The sequence below is a fragment of the Podarcis cretensis genome, assembly GCF_951804945.1.
Source record: "Podarcis cretensis genome assembly, chromosome: 3".
NCBI classification, from domain to species: Eukaryota; Metazoa; Chordata; class Lepidosauria; order Squamata; family Lacertidae; genus Podarcis; species Podarcis cretensis.
The window spans coordinates 5,190,867-5,210,326 of NC_137172.1; the positions used below are offsets into that span (position 1 = coordinate 5,190,867).

The 19,460-nt window shown below is 44.5% G+C and overlaps 1 protein-coding gene across 3 annotated transcripts in view; it reads left to right on the forward strand.

Moving 5' to 3' along the window:
• The window catches only part of MSRA (methionine sulfoxide reductase A), a 229,484-nt gene that overhangs the window by 73,575 nt on the left and 136,449 nt on the right, over positions 1–19,460 (forward strand). For 2 of the 3 annotated variants that reach the window (XM_079969020.1, XM_079969022.1), the window contains exons 2-3: positions 9,536–9,604; positions 18,942–19,061. In XM_079969020.1, the coding sequence (XP_079825146.1) occupies positions 9,536–9,604; positions 18,942–19,061 (189 nt within the window). The remainder of the gene's footprint in view (positions 1–9,535; positions 9,605–18,941; positions 19,062–19,460) is intronic. The other variant, XM_079969021.1, reaches the window with a different exon arrangement.

Below are 19,460 nucleotides of genomic sequence, written 5' to 3' on the forward strand. Positions count from 1 at the left end.
ATTAGCCAAATGGAAAAACTCCTACCAGGCCCCTTGCGGCGACCAGCCGAAGCCCATAGCAAGGTCAGTGGCAAAACCTAAAGGGCGGGTGGGTGGGAAACTGCGTCGTCTCCAGGGAAGAAAGGGGGCGAGCCAGGGGCTGCCCTGACCTTAAGTGGCCCTAGGAAGGCCCGCCCCTGCCGCCAGCCAATTGGCTGGCGCCACAGGGTATGCTAATTGGGTGAATCCCTGTCTCCTGCGAGGCTGACGCCAGCCTCGCAGAGTGAGTGTGGGCGGGGTCGTGATCCCACAACCCCCCCTTCTCCTGAAGATCGGAAGGGGCATTTTCCTTTATGGCCCATTAAGCAACATGGCAAGGAAGCAAGCAAGAGGGAGTACAATGAACTAGTATTCTACATTTTAGCATTGCTAGTTTAATGATTTCGAACTCCTTCCTTAATGAATAATATTTTGCTGTTTCCATGTCAGTAGAAAGCAGTAATTGTAGCTCTGATGCTCCCCAATTTTCAGCCTCCAAGGGTCAGGAGTGTGCACAGGCCCCTTTCTGTGGCTTTGTCTTTTCTTCTCATGAGGTGGCCAAAGTATTGGAGCCTCAGCTTCAGGATCTGTCCTTCCAGTGAGCACTCAGGGCTGATTTCCTTCAGAATGGATAGGTTGGATCTTCTTGCAGTCCATGGGACTCTCAAGAGTCTCCTCCAGCACCAGAATTCAAAAGCATCCATTCTTCGGCAATCAGCCTTCTTTATGGTCCAGCTCTCACTTCCATACATCACCACTGGGAAAACCATAGATTTAACTATACAGACCTTTGTCGGCAAGGTGATGTCTCTGCTTTTTAAGATGCTGTCTAGGCCTGTCATTGCCCTTCTCCCAAGAAGCAGGCGTCTTTTAATTTCGTGGCTGCTGTCACCATCTGCAGTGATCATGGAGCTCAAGAAAGTAGAATCTCTTACTGCCTCCATTTCTTCCCCTTCTATTTGCCAGGAGGTGATGGTACCAGTGGCCATGATCTTAGTTTTTTTTGATGTTGAGCTTCAGACCATATTTTGCGCTCTCCTCTTTCACCCTCATTAAGAGGTTATTTAATTTTTCCTCACTTTCTGCAATCAAAGTTGTGTCATCTCCATATCTGAGGTTGTTGATGTTTCTTCTGGGATTCATCCAGCCCAGCCTTTCGCATGATGAATTCTGCATATAAGTTAAATAAGCAGGGAGATAATATACTGCCTTGTTGTACTCCTTTCCCAATCATTTGTTCCATATCCAGTTCTAACTGTAGCTTCTTGTCCCACATAGAGATTTCTTAGGAGACCGATGAGGTGATCAGGCCCTACTTGTCCACTACTGGGACAGCTTTCAAGTAGAGGGACTTAATGATCTCTAGTTTGCTGTGCTGCACTACCAGCTATGTAATGGCCAGAAAAAGCAGCACCAGGTAACTTGAGGAACCAGTAGGAGGCTGGCTGGTCCTATAGTGGCTCTTCACACTGAGCAAGTTATATTTGGAAGAAGCTTCTATACAGATGTGCCTCACTTTATCCTCCTCCCTCTTCATGTATCTGTAATCTGTAACGTTCCATTGCAATTCAGTAATTCACAACAAAGTGGATAGTCCACACTCAGGAAATCATTCATTTGTGTGATTAATACAGTGCCTCCCACTTAGTTCATTCAGTGAATGGTTTATATATGACCCAAATGATCCTTTCCCTTTATGATTCTGATGCCATATCCAGTGAGTAGAAGTTTTTCATGTCTTGAACAGATAAAAGGTAAAGGTACCCCTGCCCGTACGGGCCAGTCTTGACAGACTCTGGGGTTGTGCGCCCATCTCACTTAAGAGGCCAGGGGCCAGCGCTGTCCGGAGCCAGAGCCGCACACGGAAACGCCGTTTACCTTCCCGCTGGTAAGCGGTCCCTATTTATCTACTTGCACCCGGAGGTGCTTTCGAACTGCTAGGTTGGCAGGCGCTGGGACCGAGCAGCGGGAGCGCACCCCGCCGCAGGGATTCGAACCGCCGACCTTTCGATCGGCAAGTCACTGCAGTGCAAAGTATTTCTACTTCTTCATGCTCCTTATTTCTGTCTTAAAGTTTGGGAATTCCTGGACGTGTCCGCTTTTGGGGTCCTACAAGCCCATCCAGTGGGAATTTTTGCATTTTAAAGCAAATGTCCTGGATTTTGGGATTTTTTTTGTTTGCACGCAGGTGGCTCTTTATGTTTTGCCTCTTGAAATATCGCATGGTCATTGATTTGGTGTAGGAGGTGGGAAATCTGGATCTTAGCGACCCAATAATACATGTGAAAGGGTTGTCCCATGTTCTTTATCTTATATCTGAAGTGTTCACCCTTTTCAGACGCAGGACCCCCTTTGAAGCCAAGTGTGTATTTGGTGACCTGCTTCTTTAATTTGTTCCCGTATAAGTTTATGCGTGTGACCCACTGTAGGTCAGGCTGTGGTAGTGGGTCCCGATTCACCATAACAGCAGTCCTACTGGAGAAAACCAAAGGCCCATCTGGTTTTTGAGGGATGCAAGTGATAGCGCTTGGGGCCTTGGGCAATTGTTTGGGTGATGAGCTACTAACGCTCAGCGCAGTTGCATGCACAGTGCAGTTCTCATGTGTCTGCTCGTATTCACTGTCTTCAGTTGTCTGTTCTATCCACTGTCCTGAGAATAATTGAATTCAGGGAACAGCTTGCAAATCTCAGGGTAAAGCAGAGGGAACAAGAGAATGGGAATGGAGAAGGGGAACGAGCACTGACGAATGTATATAAAGAGAAGAACAGTGAGCTAGGTTCTTGTGGGTGTGGGTGTCAGTGGAGTATGGAGACTGATTTGCTTACCATCTGTGGTCTAAACCCATGAACCACAATCCTATGTAAATATTCTTAATTTCAGAGAAATGTGTAAATCGTTTAAAAGACTATATGTTTTTATTCTGCCTTTCCTTTTCCTGGCAGTAATGGTACAAGCTGTTTTATAAGCTGTTTTGCTTATAAAAATAAAAAATAAAATAAAAAATTGTCCAGTAGCACCTTATAGACCAACTCAGTTTGTTCTGGTATAAGCTTCTGTGTGCATGCACACTACTTCAGATACGTATACTCAGCTTATACCGGAACAAACTTAGTTGGTTTATAAGGCGCTGTTGTTGTTTAGACGTGTCCAACTCTTTGTGACTCCATGGACCAGGCACTCCTGTCTTCCACTGCCTCCCGCAGTTTGGTCAAACTCATGCTGGCAGCTTTGAGAACACTATCCAACCATCTCGTCTTCTGTCGTCCCCTCCTCCTTGTGCCCTCCATCTTTCCCAACACCAGGGTCTTTCCCAGGGAGTCTTCTCTTCTCATGAGGTGGCCAAAGTAAGGTGCTACTGGACAATTTTTTAATTTTATTTATTTTTATTTCGACTGCGTCAGACCAACATGGCTACCTACCTGAATCTCTTTTCCTTATGAATGCCTCGCCAGTCTTTTTACTTTTTTAAAGAGAAAAAAATAATTCCCAAATCCTACCTAAAGCAATTTTGGCCCAGTTTAAGATCATTATTTGCTGACATATTGTACTGAATATTGTACTGAAACACATCATATTTTGTAGCATCAATCAGTGTGCAGACAGTAATGCCACTTGATATAATGGATGCAGTTGAATGTGGGGTGTCACATCGTGATACATCAACTGCATGAAAACATTGCTGGAACTATTTTAAGCCACCACTGTGCCCTTTGTCAGTGTCAATTTTAATAAGTGAAAATAATTTGTTCCCAGTATAACTTGGAGCCATATTGTTTTTCACAAAGCTCACATCCAGCCAGATGAAAAGCAGTATTTGAGGGTATTTGGTGGGGGCTACTCCTCAAGGATACGGGCTTTTCTTTTGCTAGTCTCTTGGCAAGTGCCACTGTTGTAAACAAAAACTGCCCTTTTTCCCTTATGGGGTATCCAAGAGCCCATATAGAGTCCTCTCATAGGTTCCCTATTGGTAGGAGAAAATAACAGACGCCAACCAGAGAATATTGAGAAGCAAAGCAGCTAGTAAGCCTGATCTTTGTTGACCTGTTGCAACAGGGTGCTCCCCTCACATGCAGGAAAGGAGGAGGACCCAGAACAAAGGTGTGTCAGCCCTTATATAGACATTTTAAATTCCCTCCCTGGAGTCCAAGACCACCTCCAGAAACATCATACATACATCACAGAAGGGGTGTAGCTCAAGACCACCACCACCCCAGATACGCCATACCTAAATCACAGAAAGGGCGGTCTACAGCAGAAATCTGAGTGCTTTGTTTACCTCCTGTCTGCCAGGTTACCTGTTTAATGGTCACTTGATTGGATTGCCTGGGGAGCCTGGCCAGCCTTTGTAATGATAAATACTTGGTTCCTGAGCCAGGTCACAGGATCACACCCTATTCATATCTTAAATGTGCTCTTAAGACAGGATTTGTGAAGGAAAGCCCCTCACCTGCTCCCCTCACCTGCAGGAAAGGAGGAGGAACCCAGAACAATGGCGCGGAAGGCCTTATAAAGACTTTTGAAATTGCCACCCTGTAGATCAAGACCACCCCTAGAAACATCATACATACATCACAGAAAAGGCAGTCTAAAACAGAAATGTGAATGTTGTTTTTCTCCTGTCATTGTTTATCTCCTGTCTGGCAGGTTACTTGATTGGATTGCCTGGGGAGTCTGGCCAGTCTTTTGTAGTGATAAATACTTAGTTCCTGGGCCAGGTCACAGGCACACACCTTATTCATATCTTAAATGTGCCCTTAAGACAGGGTTTGTGAGGAAAGAGACAGTGGCGAGGTTTCCCACTTTGACCTTGCAGAGAAAACATTTGCTCAGTTTAGGAATCAAAATGGTTCCAGGTTGGTCTTCCTGTGCTGATCTATGTACGTGCTTGGTTGGTACACTTATGAACATTACCATATATCTAAGACCTCAAAATTCCTATCACACCATTCAGCCTTGAAAGCCATGGAGCTGGGAATTGTACTGCTGCCAGAGATCTTAGGAGAGAGACTGGGTTCAGTGGCAGTGGTGTTTGGAACAGGAGATTAAGAAGCAGGAGCCTAAAGCGCCTTTGCTAGGAGTTAAGATTAAATAGCTTGCCATTTGGAACATGAGAACTATCAGTATCCTGCACAACTGTGTATAGCAAAGGGTGCAATTGGGGATTTAAAAGGCAGTCAAGACATCGGAGAAGGTATTGTAGCATTGGGGCAAACGCTGTGTTTGCCTGATATGCTGGCCTGACCTTGCAGAAAGTTTAAAGTGGGCCAGGAGACAAACAACTAATTTAGGCTCAGTTTATAAAAGAAAATAAGTAAACAGCACTGAAAACACCCACCCTCTTGCAATCTTCTCAAATTCCCTTGAGTACCAAGCTTTGTTTGCTGTGTAGCACGAGGAGCTGATGCTTGAGAATCAAAGACGCAAACTCCCCAGCGAAGCTAGTTGAGCAAGTTCTTTCAATCGTGACAATGAGAGAGAACTCTTCTACTGTTGAAGAGGAACATTTGAGTGGAAAGCAGCATTAGCAAATGGACACAATATCTCTCTTTCTCTCTTTCTCTCTGTCTCTGTCTCTCCGCCCCCCACCTGCTGACATTATTAGACGTTTCACTTATAAGATACTGAAAGAGAAAATCACAGTGACAAATACCCGCTTTTAAATTAAATACATTATTTCCATCTCTTTCTGGTTAGTATCTTGTATGCAAGTGTGAAATGCAAACCACTGGCTTCCAGATATTTCCTGATGCTTATTCACAGCAGTGAAGGGTTGTTACAAAGAGTGGGAGTTAAGGGGTAAGTCTGGGAATGGGCTGGAAATCAGGTGGAAGAAACTTCCTCCAGCGTAATCCCATTGCAATCCTATTGTCTTTCCTGGCACTTGTGATTTATTGCTGCATCTCAGATTGGCAGGGCTTCTTCCTTTCCCCTTAAGCCATGCAACTCTCAGAAACAAGGAATTTACTCGTTTCCTACTGTAGTGCTTTTCTTTTTAGTTTAGAACTTAAACATTTGGGCCTTTTTAACTTGCAAGGAATAAATGGAACAGACAGTCCATATCCTGGGAACATTGTAAGCTGCTTTATAGAGAGATAGAGCATTCGTCCATCTATCGCAGTACCTTGGTTCTCAAACTTAATCCCTTCCAAAACCAAAGTGTTCCCAAACCAAGGCAAAATGGATTAATCTGTTCCAGACTTTTAAAACAAGCCCTAAAACAGCAATTTAACTTGAATTTTACTGTCTAACAAGACCATTGATCCATAAAATGAAAGCAGTAAACATTGTACTGCAGTCACACAATCAATCAGTCAATCAATCAGTAGCTGAACTGGGTTCCACACGGTCGTAAAAAGAAAACAAAAAAGAGCTGCAAAAACAAAACTGCAAAATAAATAGCAAAAACAGACAGACCTCAGCGTAACACTCAAAATAGAAGTGTGGCACTCAAAACGGAAGCGTGGCACTCAAAGCGTGGCACTCAAAACGGAAGTGTGGCACTCAAATTGGAAGCGTGGCACTCAAATCGGAAGCGTGGCACTCAAAACGGAAGTGTGGCACTCAAATTGGAAGCGTGGCACTCAAATCGGAAGCATGGCACTCAAAACGGAAGTGTGGCACTCAAAACGGAGCACGTTTGGCTTCCAAAAAAAGTTTGCACACCGGAACACTTCCTTCTGGGTTTGCAGTGTTTGGGTTCCATGTTTTTTGAGTACCAAGGCATTTGAGAACCAAGGTAACACTGTATTGCCTGCATGGACATGCTGTGGCTTCTCTGCAGTTTAAAAGAGGGGATATTCCCAGCCCTTCCTGGAGATTCCGGGCATTGAACCTGGGACCTTCTGCGGAAAAAGCAAATGCTCTATCATTGAGGTATGGCCTTTCCCTCATTCTTTCTTCTTCATGCTTCCCATATACTTCTCCTGCTCTTCTTTCGGGAGGGTGATCTTCTGCTTCTTCCAAGTGTACAGATGGAGCAGCTTAAGCCTGTTCTAGTTAATTTTGCAGACTTTAAGAACGGAAGAAAAGCTCTGCTGGATCAGACCAGGGACCATTAGTACAGAATCCTGTTCTGACACATGAAAATTACGTACATTATGTACTTCAATTTTATATGTACTGTTTCCCTAAAATGCTTGTTTTATTGGAACCTGCTTGGCTTTGCCTCATGACCATTGCTGGTCAGTTTTTTGTTTTTTGCAAAAGTTCCCGCAGGATTGCATGCTAATTGCATTGGTGTGGTCTCATCAAAGCCAATGGAATTTGACGTTAAAATATCTGGGCACTGTTGCGGATATTGCTGTAAAGGTTTTTTAGATCTCTGACATAATGGGAGGTTGTTTAAGAAAATTAATGGAGCTCTATATTTTCTTTAGGCCCGTGTGTAACAACAGCACAATAAATTGGTACTGAAATAAAATACAGAAGTGAATTTCTTTTTCACACAGGCATAATTGAAAGCAAGTATTTTAAAAGCCTATTAGCTATAAATAACAAGTATCTAACAAAGTAACCATTATTGATTATATGTGGTGGAGACATTAACAGTTCAAGCTAAAATTATTGAGCTCTCATGAAAATAAAGAGCTGGGGATGGTCTTTTAGGCCATGACAACCAGCCCCAAGGTGTTACCTTCCTGTGGCCTTGAAGGTAATGCCCACCGCAGAACGCCCTCATGAGAGAATAGGCATGGATAAAATTCTCTGTGCCAAATGCCTGCCAGGCATTAACTTTGGAAGTGTAGACTTGGTTTTGACCAAACTATGCCTCCTAGAGCAAAATGTACACCAGGAAGCTTAATTTGGTCAGAATCAAGTATACACATCCAGAGTTAACACTAAATGCAGTACTTCCGGTAAAAGCAGAGACATCACCTTGCCAACAAAGGTCCGTATAGTTAAAGCTATGGTCTTCCCAGTAGTGATGTATGGAAGTGAGAGCTGGACCATAAAGAAGGCTGATCGCCGAAGAATTGATGCTTTTGAATTCTGGTGCTGGAGGAGACTCTTGAGAGTCCCATGGACTGCAAGAAGATCAAACCTCTCCATTCTGAAGGAAATCAGCCCTGAGTGCTCACTGGAAGGACAGATCCTGAAGCTGAGGCTCCAAGACTTCGGCCACCTCATGAGAAGAGAAGACTCCTTGGAAAAGACCCTGATGTTGGGAAAGATGGAGGGCACAAGGAGAAGGGGATTACAGAGGACGAGATGGTTGGATAGTGTTCTCGAAGCTACCAGCATGAGTTTGACCAAACTGTGGGAGGCAGTGGAAGACAGGAATGCCTGGCGTGCTCTGGTCCATGGGGTCACGAAGAGTCGGACACGACTAAACGACTAAACAACAACAACAAGAAGTCGCTAAAGGGCCGTGAAAATTTGTGTCCCAGGCTTTATAGACTTGTCTACCCATGTGCTATCGGAAACCAAAGGGGCTCACTGGTTGCCAGATGTGAAATATACGTATTGACATTATTTTCAGCTCTCCCACCCCACTACTGACTTTGGTGTCCCCACCCCTTCCTCCTGGAAGCACATTTAAAAAAAAAAATGACACAAGGAATTGCCATTTGCAGTAAGCAAGATTTTTTTTTATGTTTGTTCACACACAACAATTTTTATTTACAGCAGGTCTTCTAGATTTAAGGACCCCAATTCAAATGTTATGGGTGTTACAGAGGCAAGGTGACCAAGTAAGCTACATGAAGAATATAACAGGCCCTCCAATACTGTCACACCTAGGGACAGGATACTGAGGGGAGCAGACTCAGACCCCAGTCTATTCTGTTTTCAGGAGTTTAGCTCACATTAGTGATCCAGGTGGCAGGTGGGCTTCCTGGCTATGGAGCAAGTGTGTTCAGGGATGCTGTTGCCTGGCAAACTATACCATATAGCATATAGGTACATATACATGATAAAGGTAAAGGGACCCCTGACTGATAGGTCCAGTCACGAATGACTCTGGGGTTGCGGCACACATCTTGCTTTACTGGCCGAGGGAGCTGGTGTACAGCTTCCGGGTCATGAGGCCAGCATGACTAAGCCGCTTCTGGCGAACCAGAGCAGCTCATGAAAACGCCGTTTACCTTCCCGCCAGAGTGGTACCTATTTATCTACTTGCACTTTGACGTGCTTTCAAACTGCTATGTTGGCAGGAGCAGGGACTGAGCAACGGGAGCTCACCCCGTTGCAGGGATTCGAACCGCCGACCTTCTGATCAGCAAGTCCTAGGCTCTGTGGTTTGACCCACAGCGCCACCCGTGTCCCACATATACATGATACATAAAAAACCCCCCAAAAACAAACCTGAAGAGCAGAATCTTTTAGTTTCATGCAATTTTTAAAAGTTTTCTCTACAAGAAGTGCCGTTTGACAATTGCCTTTATCATCATTGCTATGAATAAAGGATTTAGCATTAACCCATGCTAGTTGAGGTATCGAAGATATAAATATGTTTTAGGGGCTTGTTCCCATGATACATTTTCTTACCTGACAGGTAGCTTTTTCCTTCTTTCTTAGATAAACACCATGTGAACGGAAACAGCATGGTCGAACCTTTTCCAGAGGGAACACAAATGGCAATATTTGGTAAGTTTTTCTATTATTAATGATATTGACTATCAGTGCAGCTCTTTGTGTGTGCTCTATAAAATTATTTACAATTATTATTCCACTTGGTTGTTGTTAGTATTCCCAACTCCTTGGTGGCTCATTCAAGATGACTGAGTGAGCTTCAAGGCTGAGCAGGGACTTGAATCCAAATGTGGCAAACCTTGCAACCTTGGCTATCATTCATGGTTGGTTGGTTGGTTTTTGAGAGAAACAAACCATGAGCTCATGTTTAGATGACGCAACAAGCCAAGGCTTGTGATTTGTTGCTCCTAGTGTGGAGGAGGAGGACTTTTGGGCAACGAGCACACAATGGTTTAAATGTGACATGTGAATGCAGCCCTACATTTTTATTGATTTTACTTCTTATAAATTGCTCGGTTACAAGTCCTTCCTTCTGCTTTTGAGTGTTACGAGTTCATATATTTTGGTTTGGGATTTGGGAGCAACCAGGACCTCTCTGAACATTCAGTTGAGAATCATTGATTAAAAAAAGAAGTAATCACTGGTATAGATAAAAGGATTAAAAGTTCAGGAGACATTTCATGCACAGCTCCCTAACCAAACAATGCTTTCTCGTTTTTTAGAACAGTTGCATCTTCTAAATACTTTAAACTTAATTCTTTTTCAGTTTATTATACTTACAATCATTTGCACTGGAAAACAAATTGAGAGTAATTTTTTTGGATTGAAAACGTTCCATTTTTGGTCTGATGTGTTCACCTTTTAAACTAGGCAAATTGTTACACAAGGCATGGAGAAGCAACGGAATTGGGCTCTAGATTCCTTCAAAACATCTGCAGTTACTGTGACATTACCAAGGACATTTTTGAAGTACACTGTAATACGGGAATAATACGGGAAACTGTCCTTGATTGAGGTTGCATTAGCATTCTCTTATTTCAAAGGATCACATATTTATCTTTTTATGCTTTCTCTCTGATTTTTGTTCTTGGAGAAAAAGGCAATGCAACTGTAAACTCTTGAGTGTATGTGTAGGTCCTGTTTATGCTCTCTTTCATGGTCTTTTCCCCAAGGTACCATAATTTGTATTTTTCATTCTGACATTTTGCAGTTTATGTTTTATTTTTCATCTGCTCAGCTTGTATCTTCTTTATCCGTCTCAATGCACGTTGAGTTTGATGTCAGTGCAAATTGCTTTTCAAAAGAGACTTTTTGATCTGCAGAATACTCTTTTCAGAAGCATAGCATTCTTTCTGGAAGTGTGAAATTCTTAAAATATTCTCCCTGGAGTAGTTGTAGGAACAGACCACCTGCTTGGGTTCAGTGCAGAGTTAGATAAACATATATGTTGTGTATCTTGTCATTTCTGTTCCTCTGCTGCAGAAGGGACTTCCATAACTAAGGGATGGGGTATGCTGTTTCGTATTGGTATGCCCCAATAATATTGCCCTTGGAAATGATTGGCTGATCAGATCACAGTCTGAGACAGTGGGCCATATCTTTCTATGTCTATATGTGTGCATGTATGTACATACAGGGGACGCGGGTGGCGCTGTGGGTTAAACCACAGAGCCTAGGACTTGCCAGTCAGAAGGTCGGCGGTTCGAATCCCCGCGACGGGGTGCGCTCCCGTTGCTCGGTCCCTGCTCCTGCCAACCTAGCAGTTCAAAAGCACATCAAAGTGCAAGTAGATAAATAGGTACCACTCCGGCGGGAAGGTAAATGGCATTTCCGTGCGCTGCTCTGGTTCGCCAGAAGTGGCTTAGTCATGCTGGCCACATGACCCGGAAGCTGTATGCCAGCTCCCTCGGCCAATAAAGCGAGATGAGCACCGCAACCCCAGAGTCGGCCACGACTGGACCTAATGGTCAGGGGTCCCTTTACCTTTATGTACATACAGTGTATGTGGAACATTTCTCTGAAATGCGCAGCCTTCATGTCATTCCAAGGTACTTGTTCCCTGAGGACACCTGGCCTCTGGCACACTGGGCTTTGCTGCAGTTCACCAGCCGATTTTCCAGGTATTTGGGGAGAAAAAGGAAGAGAGCTCAAGATGCACAGTAGTATGTTTCGTTGAACCCCAGGCTTCGCTGGGCTGAATAAAACATGTATTTGCGTATCTGGAGGTCTCCATGCTTCTTTTCTAGAATTGGTGCCTTCTTATTTCCTCCCCTCATGTTTTTGCAGCCTGAGGCAGGGAGCAAAGTTCCTTGTTGCCCACAGGATGCGGCTGGTTGGGTGAACTTTGCTTGTGCATGCATGCTTTATGGTGACTTGTGAGGAGTCTGTTGAGTGGATGCTTATAGATTTGGTATTTGGTTGGAGTAGCTGGCCTCTCGGCCCTTTCCAACTCGACAATTCTATAAAGAACTGTAAGATCTGGTAGAACTCAAACTCCATCCCTGTGGGCTCATGGCTCACTCTCTTTGACTTCTGGGATCTTTTGCCTGCTGCTGAGTTCTAGAGCAGCCTTTCCTTTATTCCATTCCACAGAACGGTAGAATGGTGTTACTCTCTCCCCCACCCCAAACCAGGCACTTCAGTGTATCTGTTCCCACCCACTTTGATTTTGAACCTGCCTGGAAAATAAGATCTTTATTGGGCACCCTTCTCTAGGTGCTCTTGCCGTTTGAAGTTAGGAAGGGTGGTGACTGCAGATAGCAATAATAATAATAATAATTTATTATTTATACCTCGCCGAAGAATTGATGCTTTTGAATTATGGTGCAGGAGGAGACTCTTGAGAGTCCCATGGACTGCAAGAAGATCAAACCCATCCATTCTGAAGGAAATCAGCCCTGAGTGCTCACGGGAAGGACAGAGCCTGAAGCTGAGGCTCCAATACTTTGGCCACCTCATGAGAAAAGAAGACTCCCTGGAAAAGACCCTGATGTTGGGAAAGATGGAGGGCACAAGGAGAAGGGGACGACAGAGGACGAGATGGTTGGATAGTGTTCTCGAAGCTACCAGCATGAGTTTGACTAAACTGCAGGAGGCAGTGGGAGACAGGAGTGCCTGGCGTGCTCTGGTCCATGGGGTCACAAAGAGTCGGACACGACTAAACGACTAAACAACAACAAAACTGAGTGACAGTGCAGAAGTAAACTGAAAGGGTGACACAGAGAAAAAGAGGCAGGGCAAAGCAAGGTGGGATACAGTGCTCAGTTTATGGTTGGGGGAGGGTATGGACCCCCACTTCCTGACTGCCCCACTGACCTTCCCCATAGCCTTCAGCTGCTGAGGGAGTCATCATAAATGGTAAGGGATACTGAGCACAAGGAGAAGGGGACAACAGAGGACGAGATGGTTGGATAGTGTTCTCGAAGCTACCAGCATGAGTTTGACCAAACTCGTGCCTGGCGTGCTCTGGTCCAGGAGGTCATGAAGAGTCAGACATGACTAAACGACTAAACAACAACAACATTATTTATACCCCGCCCATCTGGCTGGGCTTCCCCAGCCACTCTGGGCAGCTTCCAACAAAATATTAAAATACCGTAGTACATCAAACATTAAAAGCTTCCCTAAACAGGGCTGCCTTCAGATGTCTTCTAAAAGTCTGGTAGTTGTTCTTCTCTTTGACATCTGATGGGAGGGCGTTCCACAGGGCGGGTGCCACTACCGAGAAGGCCCTCTGCCTGGTTCCCTGGAGCTTGGCTTCTCGCAGCGAGGAAACCACCAGAAGGCCCTCGGCGCTGGAGCTGAGTGTCCGGGTATAATGATGGGGATAGAGGGAGGAATTCAACATCACACTAAAAATACATTCTGTCAGTACAAGCATATCTGCTTGCCCAACTGAACGACCTCCCCTCTCCTCCTCCTCTGTATTTTTCTGGGGGTTCCCCTGACTCTCCCAAGCCAATTTTGGGGGTGGTGTGAGGGGAGGAGTGGGGAAAGCCCCGTTGCTGGCTCCTGCTGGGGATACTACTCAGTTGAATTCATTCCAGAGTTTTTTCAGTGGTAGTACCCTGACTCTGGGACTCCTCTACCCCGAAGCATGCATTCCTGTTACCTTCATTACTATATATCACCCGGTGCTATACCAGCTGCACTGGCTCCCGGTGGAGTACAGGATCAGGTTTAAGGTGCTGGTTTTAACCTTTAAAGCCCTATACGATCCTATAGGACCCTCGTACCTACAGGACCGCCTCTCCTGGTATGTCCCATGGAGGACCTTACAGTCTTCAAACAAAAACATCTTGGAGGTCCCGGGCCACAGGGAGGTTAGGCTGGCCTCAACCAGAGCCAGGGCTTTTTCGGCTGTGGCCCCGATCTGGTGGAACACTCTGTCACAAGAGACCAGGGCCCTGCGGGACTTGACATCTTTCCGCAGGGCCTGCAAGACAGAGCTGTTCCACCAGGCCTTTGGCCAGGGCACAGCCTGACTCCCTCCTTCGGCAATCTTCGCGGAGCTCTGGCCCAATGGTTGCCAGTGGTTTAATTTCAATTAATTTTATAAGGAATGTTTTTAGAGTTGTGTTGTGTTGTACTGTTGTACTGTTTTATTATTGTTAGCAGCCCTGAGCCCGGCTTCGGCTGGGGAGGGCGGGATATAAATAAATTATTATTATTATTATTATTATTATTATTATTATTATATTTTATTCACCCGGGGAAGTCCAGCATCTCTTTGGCTTGCACTCTCCAGTCTCCTTTGGAGCAGAGTGTGTCACACGATCTGAAAAACAAAAAACCCACAACCCTCACTTTGTCTATTCATTGACTCAAGTGGGATGCATGTTCTCCGGAAGTAGATAATCAGTTTTGATGCTGGGATTCTATGTTCATGATATTGTTGTGTCTGGAGAACTTTTCAATTTCCCTAATGCTGCCTAGAACTGGCAAAAGTGTACAAATGATTCCTAGGTAGTTTCGAATCCAGGCCCTGCTTTGGGCCAGTTCTCTTGAGCTTCAGCTGTCAAATTTAATCACATACCTTCAAGCTATTCTCTGGGCTGTGGACATGGCCACAGTGGTCAGCGGTCTATTAATCAGTTGCAGAGGTAGTGATAACTTCCCAGGGAAAGCTAACTAAACAAGCTTATTTACCCAGGCATTCTGACATGTTGTTTTTAGCCCTGTTTGAGGGTCCTAATCTTGTCTTACCAGCTGAAAGTACCTGACATTGCTGGGGAATTCCAATAAACCAAAGAATACTGAGAATCATAAATGGCTAATATAATTGGTTAGTTTCTAGGGCTATACCTGCCCCTACCCTCTGGGATGACCCAGGAAACACCTGACCTGGATCTGGCACGATATCAATGGGGGGGGGGTGGAGCTAATGCTTAATTGGGTTTTTTTATTTTACAAAAGCCTATACAGTGGGGGAAGGAGGCACTGTGTCTTCTGCCCGGCTCCCGACCACACTGCAGAGAGCAGGAGGGTTCAATCCTGCTAGGTCTTGCTTTGCAAGCGTGTACTCCGACTGGTACTGTTTGGGAAGCAAATGGTTTTGTGACCCAGAATACAATTCCGCACAGTCTCTGTTCAGTTCTTTTTATACATTGCTGGATACAGAATATTCTGGATGTAAAATTATTCTTAGATTGTCATTATATTGTCTCTTTGTTTTTAGTACATTTCAACCAGCAACAAAGGTAGGAGCCGGCCAGAGTACATGACTTAGTTTGAAGTTGGTTTCTGAAGTATCAAAGGAAGGCCATACCTTTGTAATCCGTTTGATGGCGGGTACGGCTTTGTTCTGTTAACTGAGCTTTCAAAGAATCTTTGAAATTGGCAGAAGGCAGCAGAGCTCTTGTGATTCACTCCTAGAGAGGACCTGGCCTGAAACACTTTTGAAACAGGAAAAGCAAAAAGAGAAAGAAAAGAATGCACCACAGGATGTCCAGTAGAACCCGGCCCTAAAAATAAAAGATGGAAAGCAAAAAACAAATCCCAAACCCATTTGGAGTCGAAGTTTAACTTTTGGGGCCAGTGGGCCCATTTTGAATTTTGAGAAACTGCTCTGGGTTGCCAGTTGCATAGTTGATGCCTTGGAATGTGGCACAAAATGGCTGCCATGGGGGCACAGCATAACACAAAATGGCTGGCACGTTTAAAAGAGAAGAAAATGAGACTGGATAGAGGAAGCAGCTGCCTCTTCTGCCCAGCTGGCAGCAACACCATCCTGAGCATGCAGGTGTACCATTCTTTTCAATTAAGTGGCTGGCAGGCAGCAGCAGTGGTGTAGGCAAAGATGCCATTGCTCCTTATGAGAGCTGCTACACCACTGACCCTGCCTAGTGGCCATGAAGGCAGCAAAGAAGGCATACTTTGCTGCCTCCGTTGCATCCTCATTGTGCCACACTGGGTAGTGTCGGGCCTTTTACAGTCTGACCCAAAGGAGGTGGCAGAACCGATGGTAGCTGGCTGTCACTTGTTTGCAAAGCATTTTGAGGATAAAATTGCTTGCATCCACCAGGACCTTGACTCCACTGTTAAAGTCAATGAATATTGAGAGGTGTTCTGTTATGTTGGATGAATTTCAGATGGTAAGGCTCGAGGATATGGACAAGATGTTTCTTTCTTTCAGGGCAACCGCTTGCACACTGGACCCTTGCCCCTCTTGGCTGATAAAAACTGGCAGGGAGGGAATTGCTGGCTGGCCAGGGAGATGATTAATGCCTCCTTGAGAGAGGGGGTGGTCCCTGACTGCTTGAAGGAGACAGTGATAAGACCACTCTTGAAGAAACCCACATTGGATTTGGAAGATCTAAGTAACTATTGTCCAGTGGTCAACCTCCCCTTCTTCGACAAGGTTCTTGAGAGGGTGGTTGTGGACCAGATCCAGGCACTTTTGAAGGAAACAGATTTTCTTGATCCATTTCAATCGGGTTTAGGCCTGGTGTTGGCATAGAAACTGCTTTGGTGGCCTGTATGATGATGTCTGTTGGGAGAGAGACGGGGGAGATGTGGAGCCTTCAATGTGGGGTTCCTCAGGGTTCAATTTTATCTCCTATGCTGTTTAACATCTACAAGAAACCAGTGAATGGGGTCATTCAGAGTTTTGAAGTAGGTTGTCAGCAATGTGCTGATGACACACAGCTCGACTTCTCTTTTATATCGGCTGGTGTGGCAGTGGATGTGCTGGACCATTGCCTTGCCTCATCAATGGACTGGATGAGAGCCAACAAACTGAAGCTTAATCCAGATAAGATGGAGGAACTCTTAGTGGATGGCTTCCTAGACCAGATGGATGGGAGGTTGTCTGCTCTTGTTGGTTTTGCACTGCCTCTGAAGGAGTGGGTACACAACGTGGGGATACTTCTGGATCCTTTGCCAGTTCTTGAGGCTCAGGTGGCCTTGGTGGTGCACAGTTCCTTCCATTGAAGAGTATCCAAGTTTCTCCAGTTATTTTGTTGTTGTTGTTTAGTCGTTTAGTCGTGTCCCACTCTTCGTGACCCCATGGACCAGAGCAAGCCAGGCACTCCTGTCTTCCACTGCCTCCTGCAGTTTGGTCAAACTCATGCTGGTAGCTTCGAGAACACTGTCCATCTCGTCCTCTGTCACCCCCTTCTCCTTGTGCCCTCCATCTTTCCCAACATCAGGGTCTTTTCCAGGGAGTCTTCTCTTCTCATGTGGTAGCCAAAGTATTGGAGCCTCAGCTTCAGGATGTAACTCGTCTTTATTCTAACATGGTTAATGAAGCTAGCACCTACTGGCTACCATCCAAAAGCCGTTGAACTTTTGGGTTTCTTCTAGACATCTGAAGGGATGAATTTCATAGGGAAGTGGCACCCCTTCCCTGTCGCAAGGATCACAAAGAACAGCAAACCCCACTTTCTCAGGTCTGAGCTAAGAAGTAGATATCACCACAGAGCACCTGAAGCCCACTTTTGATATGTAGGACTTCTGATTCAAGGAAGGACACAAAAAAGACACTTTTCCTTGCTTCCACTTGAAGCCTTTCCCCTAGTTAAGTTGGCTTTTTTTTTTTTAAGGTAATGACTCACAGGGCAGGAGACTACAGGGTTCAAAATGGATTCAAAATGGTGCCTGTTTTACCAAGGTCCGTTCTGTCTGCTATTTAATTTGTTGTTTGCTTTGGAGCATTCAGCTTCAAAGGGAGAATTTTCAGGCCAGGCCCTGTTTATATTTAGATATTTGCTAACTTGTAATTGCAGATAATTTGAATTGGTGAAGCTCTTGTTAAAATTAGTGGAATTCTGTTGAGTTGAAGCTCCGACTTAATGGCTAGCTAGCCATGTCAGTGAATAAATATTTCATTTTTGTATGCACTTTGAATATTATTTTCATGCATAAATTGACTAGCCTAGAGAGCACCCCCCCCCCAAATTCCTGTATGATCTCTAATTTAGTTAATTATTGCTCTGCCACCTTTAAAGATTGCAGATGCCAGGAAGCAGAACATTAAATGAATGTTTGCCATTAATACAAATTATTGTGTTTTGACAGTTTGTTAATCAGCTAAAAGAAAATTATGCTGTAAAAATATGTACAATTGCCATTTAACCAACCCTAAGGCTTTTACATGGATGGGGATTCTCGTCCCTAAAAGTTGTGCAATTTGAAATCCTTTTTTTTTTTTAAGGAAATGGGTCATCTAAGTATGGAAGAATTAGGTTTTTATTTTATTTCAAGAAAAGTATGTGTTCATGACAACTGAGGGTATCTAATTAGGTTACCATTGAAGAGTTCCTTTCCCTTCCATTGGATCAAAGGGTCTGCTCCGATTCTTCCTTGTTACATAGGGGAAGTGTGATCCTATTGGTACTACTGATAAACTTTTGACGCAGCTACCCTCCAAAGCCTTCTGGTCCTCCTGGAACAGGCAGGGGTTGGCAGTATTCTACTGAGGATATTAATGGACCGACTGATACCAGCCAATGACTCCATGCAACAACTGGTCTTTCCCTTGGGATATGTATTATAGCAGGGGGAGAATACAATTGGTGCCAGTCACAAAATAGCTGCCATGGGGCATAAAATAATTCAAAATGGCTGCCATAGGAAGATTTTCTTTTTAAACGAAAACTCAGAGCCTGGGGAACCTGCCAAGGCACACCATTAAGTATCTGAGCTCTGTCATAGTGGCACCAGTTTTGACAGAGCTTTTTTTAAAAAAAAATGTTCTTAAATGTATAGTCATTATTTCTTTTTCTTTCCCTTCTCCTTTTAATTATTATTTTTTTACAGAGTTTTTGACAGCAGATTGGAAGATAGGGTTCCCTTTTCTTGAATTTATTGTTCTTGGTTTTGTTTTGTTTTTCTTAAATAGTTTATGTTTTATATTTTTAGCTGTGTCGTATGGCACATTGAATATGCTCTTTTAAGCAAAAACCTTGTAAGTCTTTTGTAACAAGAATGCTTTCTATTTTGTTCCAAACAGGGATGGGCTGCTTCTGGGGTGCTGAGAGGAAATTTTGGCGACAGAAAGGAGTCTACTCAACTCAAGTGGGCTATGCTGGAGGACACACCCCAAATCCCACCTATGAAGAGGTCTGTTCAGGTAGGGCTGACATTTTCATGGATTATAAGCCTTTTTCTGAAGCACTGTGATGTAAGTCCCCTCCCCCAAACAGGTTGTTAAGACTAATCTATAGAAGGAAGATTAGTGGCATATAAGCATGCACACTTGCCTCTCGCCAACCCAGAACATTGATCTTTCTACATAGACCAGGGCTTCCTACTCTGGCCTGCCAAGGACTTCAGCAGAAAAGCCTTTGGCAGCTCAGATATCAAAAGGTCCATTTAGTGTTGATATTGCAGTAGCCCGTGCACAGCGGAATGATGAGGAGTACGTGCCACATACTCTATATTACTTTATTTACACTTCGAAGCTGGTAGATTACAGAAAAACATCTTGCCTCTGCCGGAGCAGAGAAAGCATCCTCTCTCCTCAAAAGCA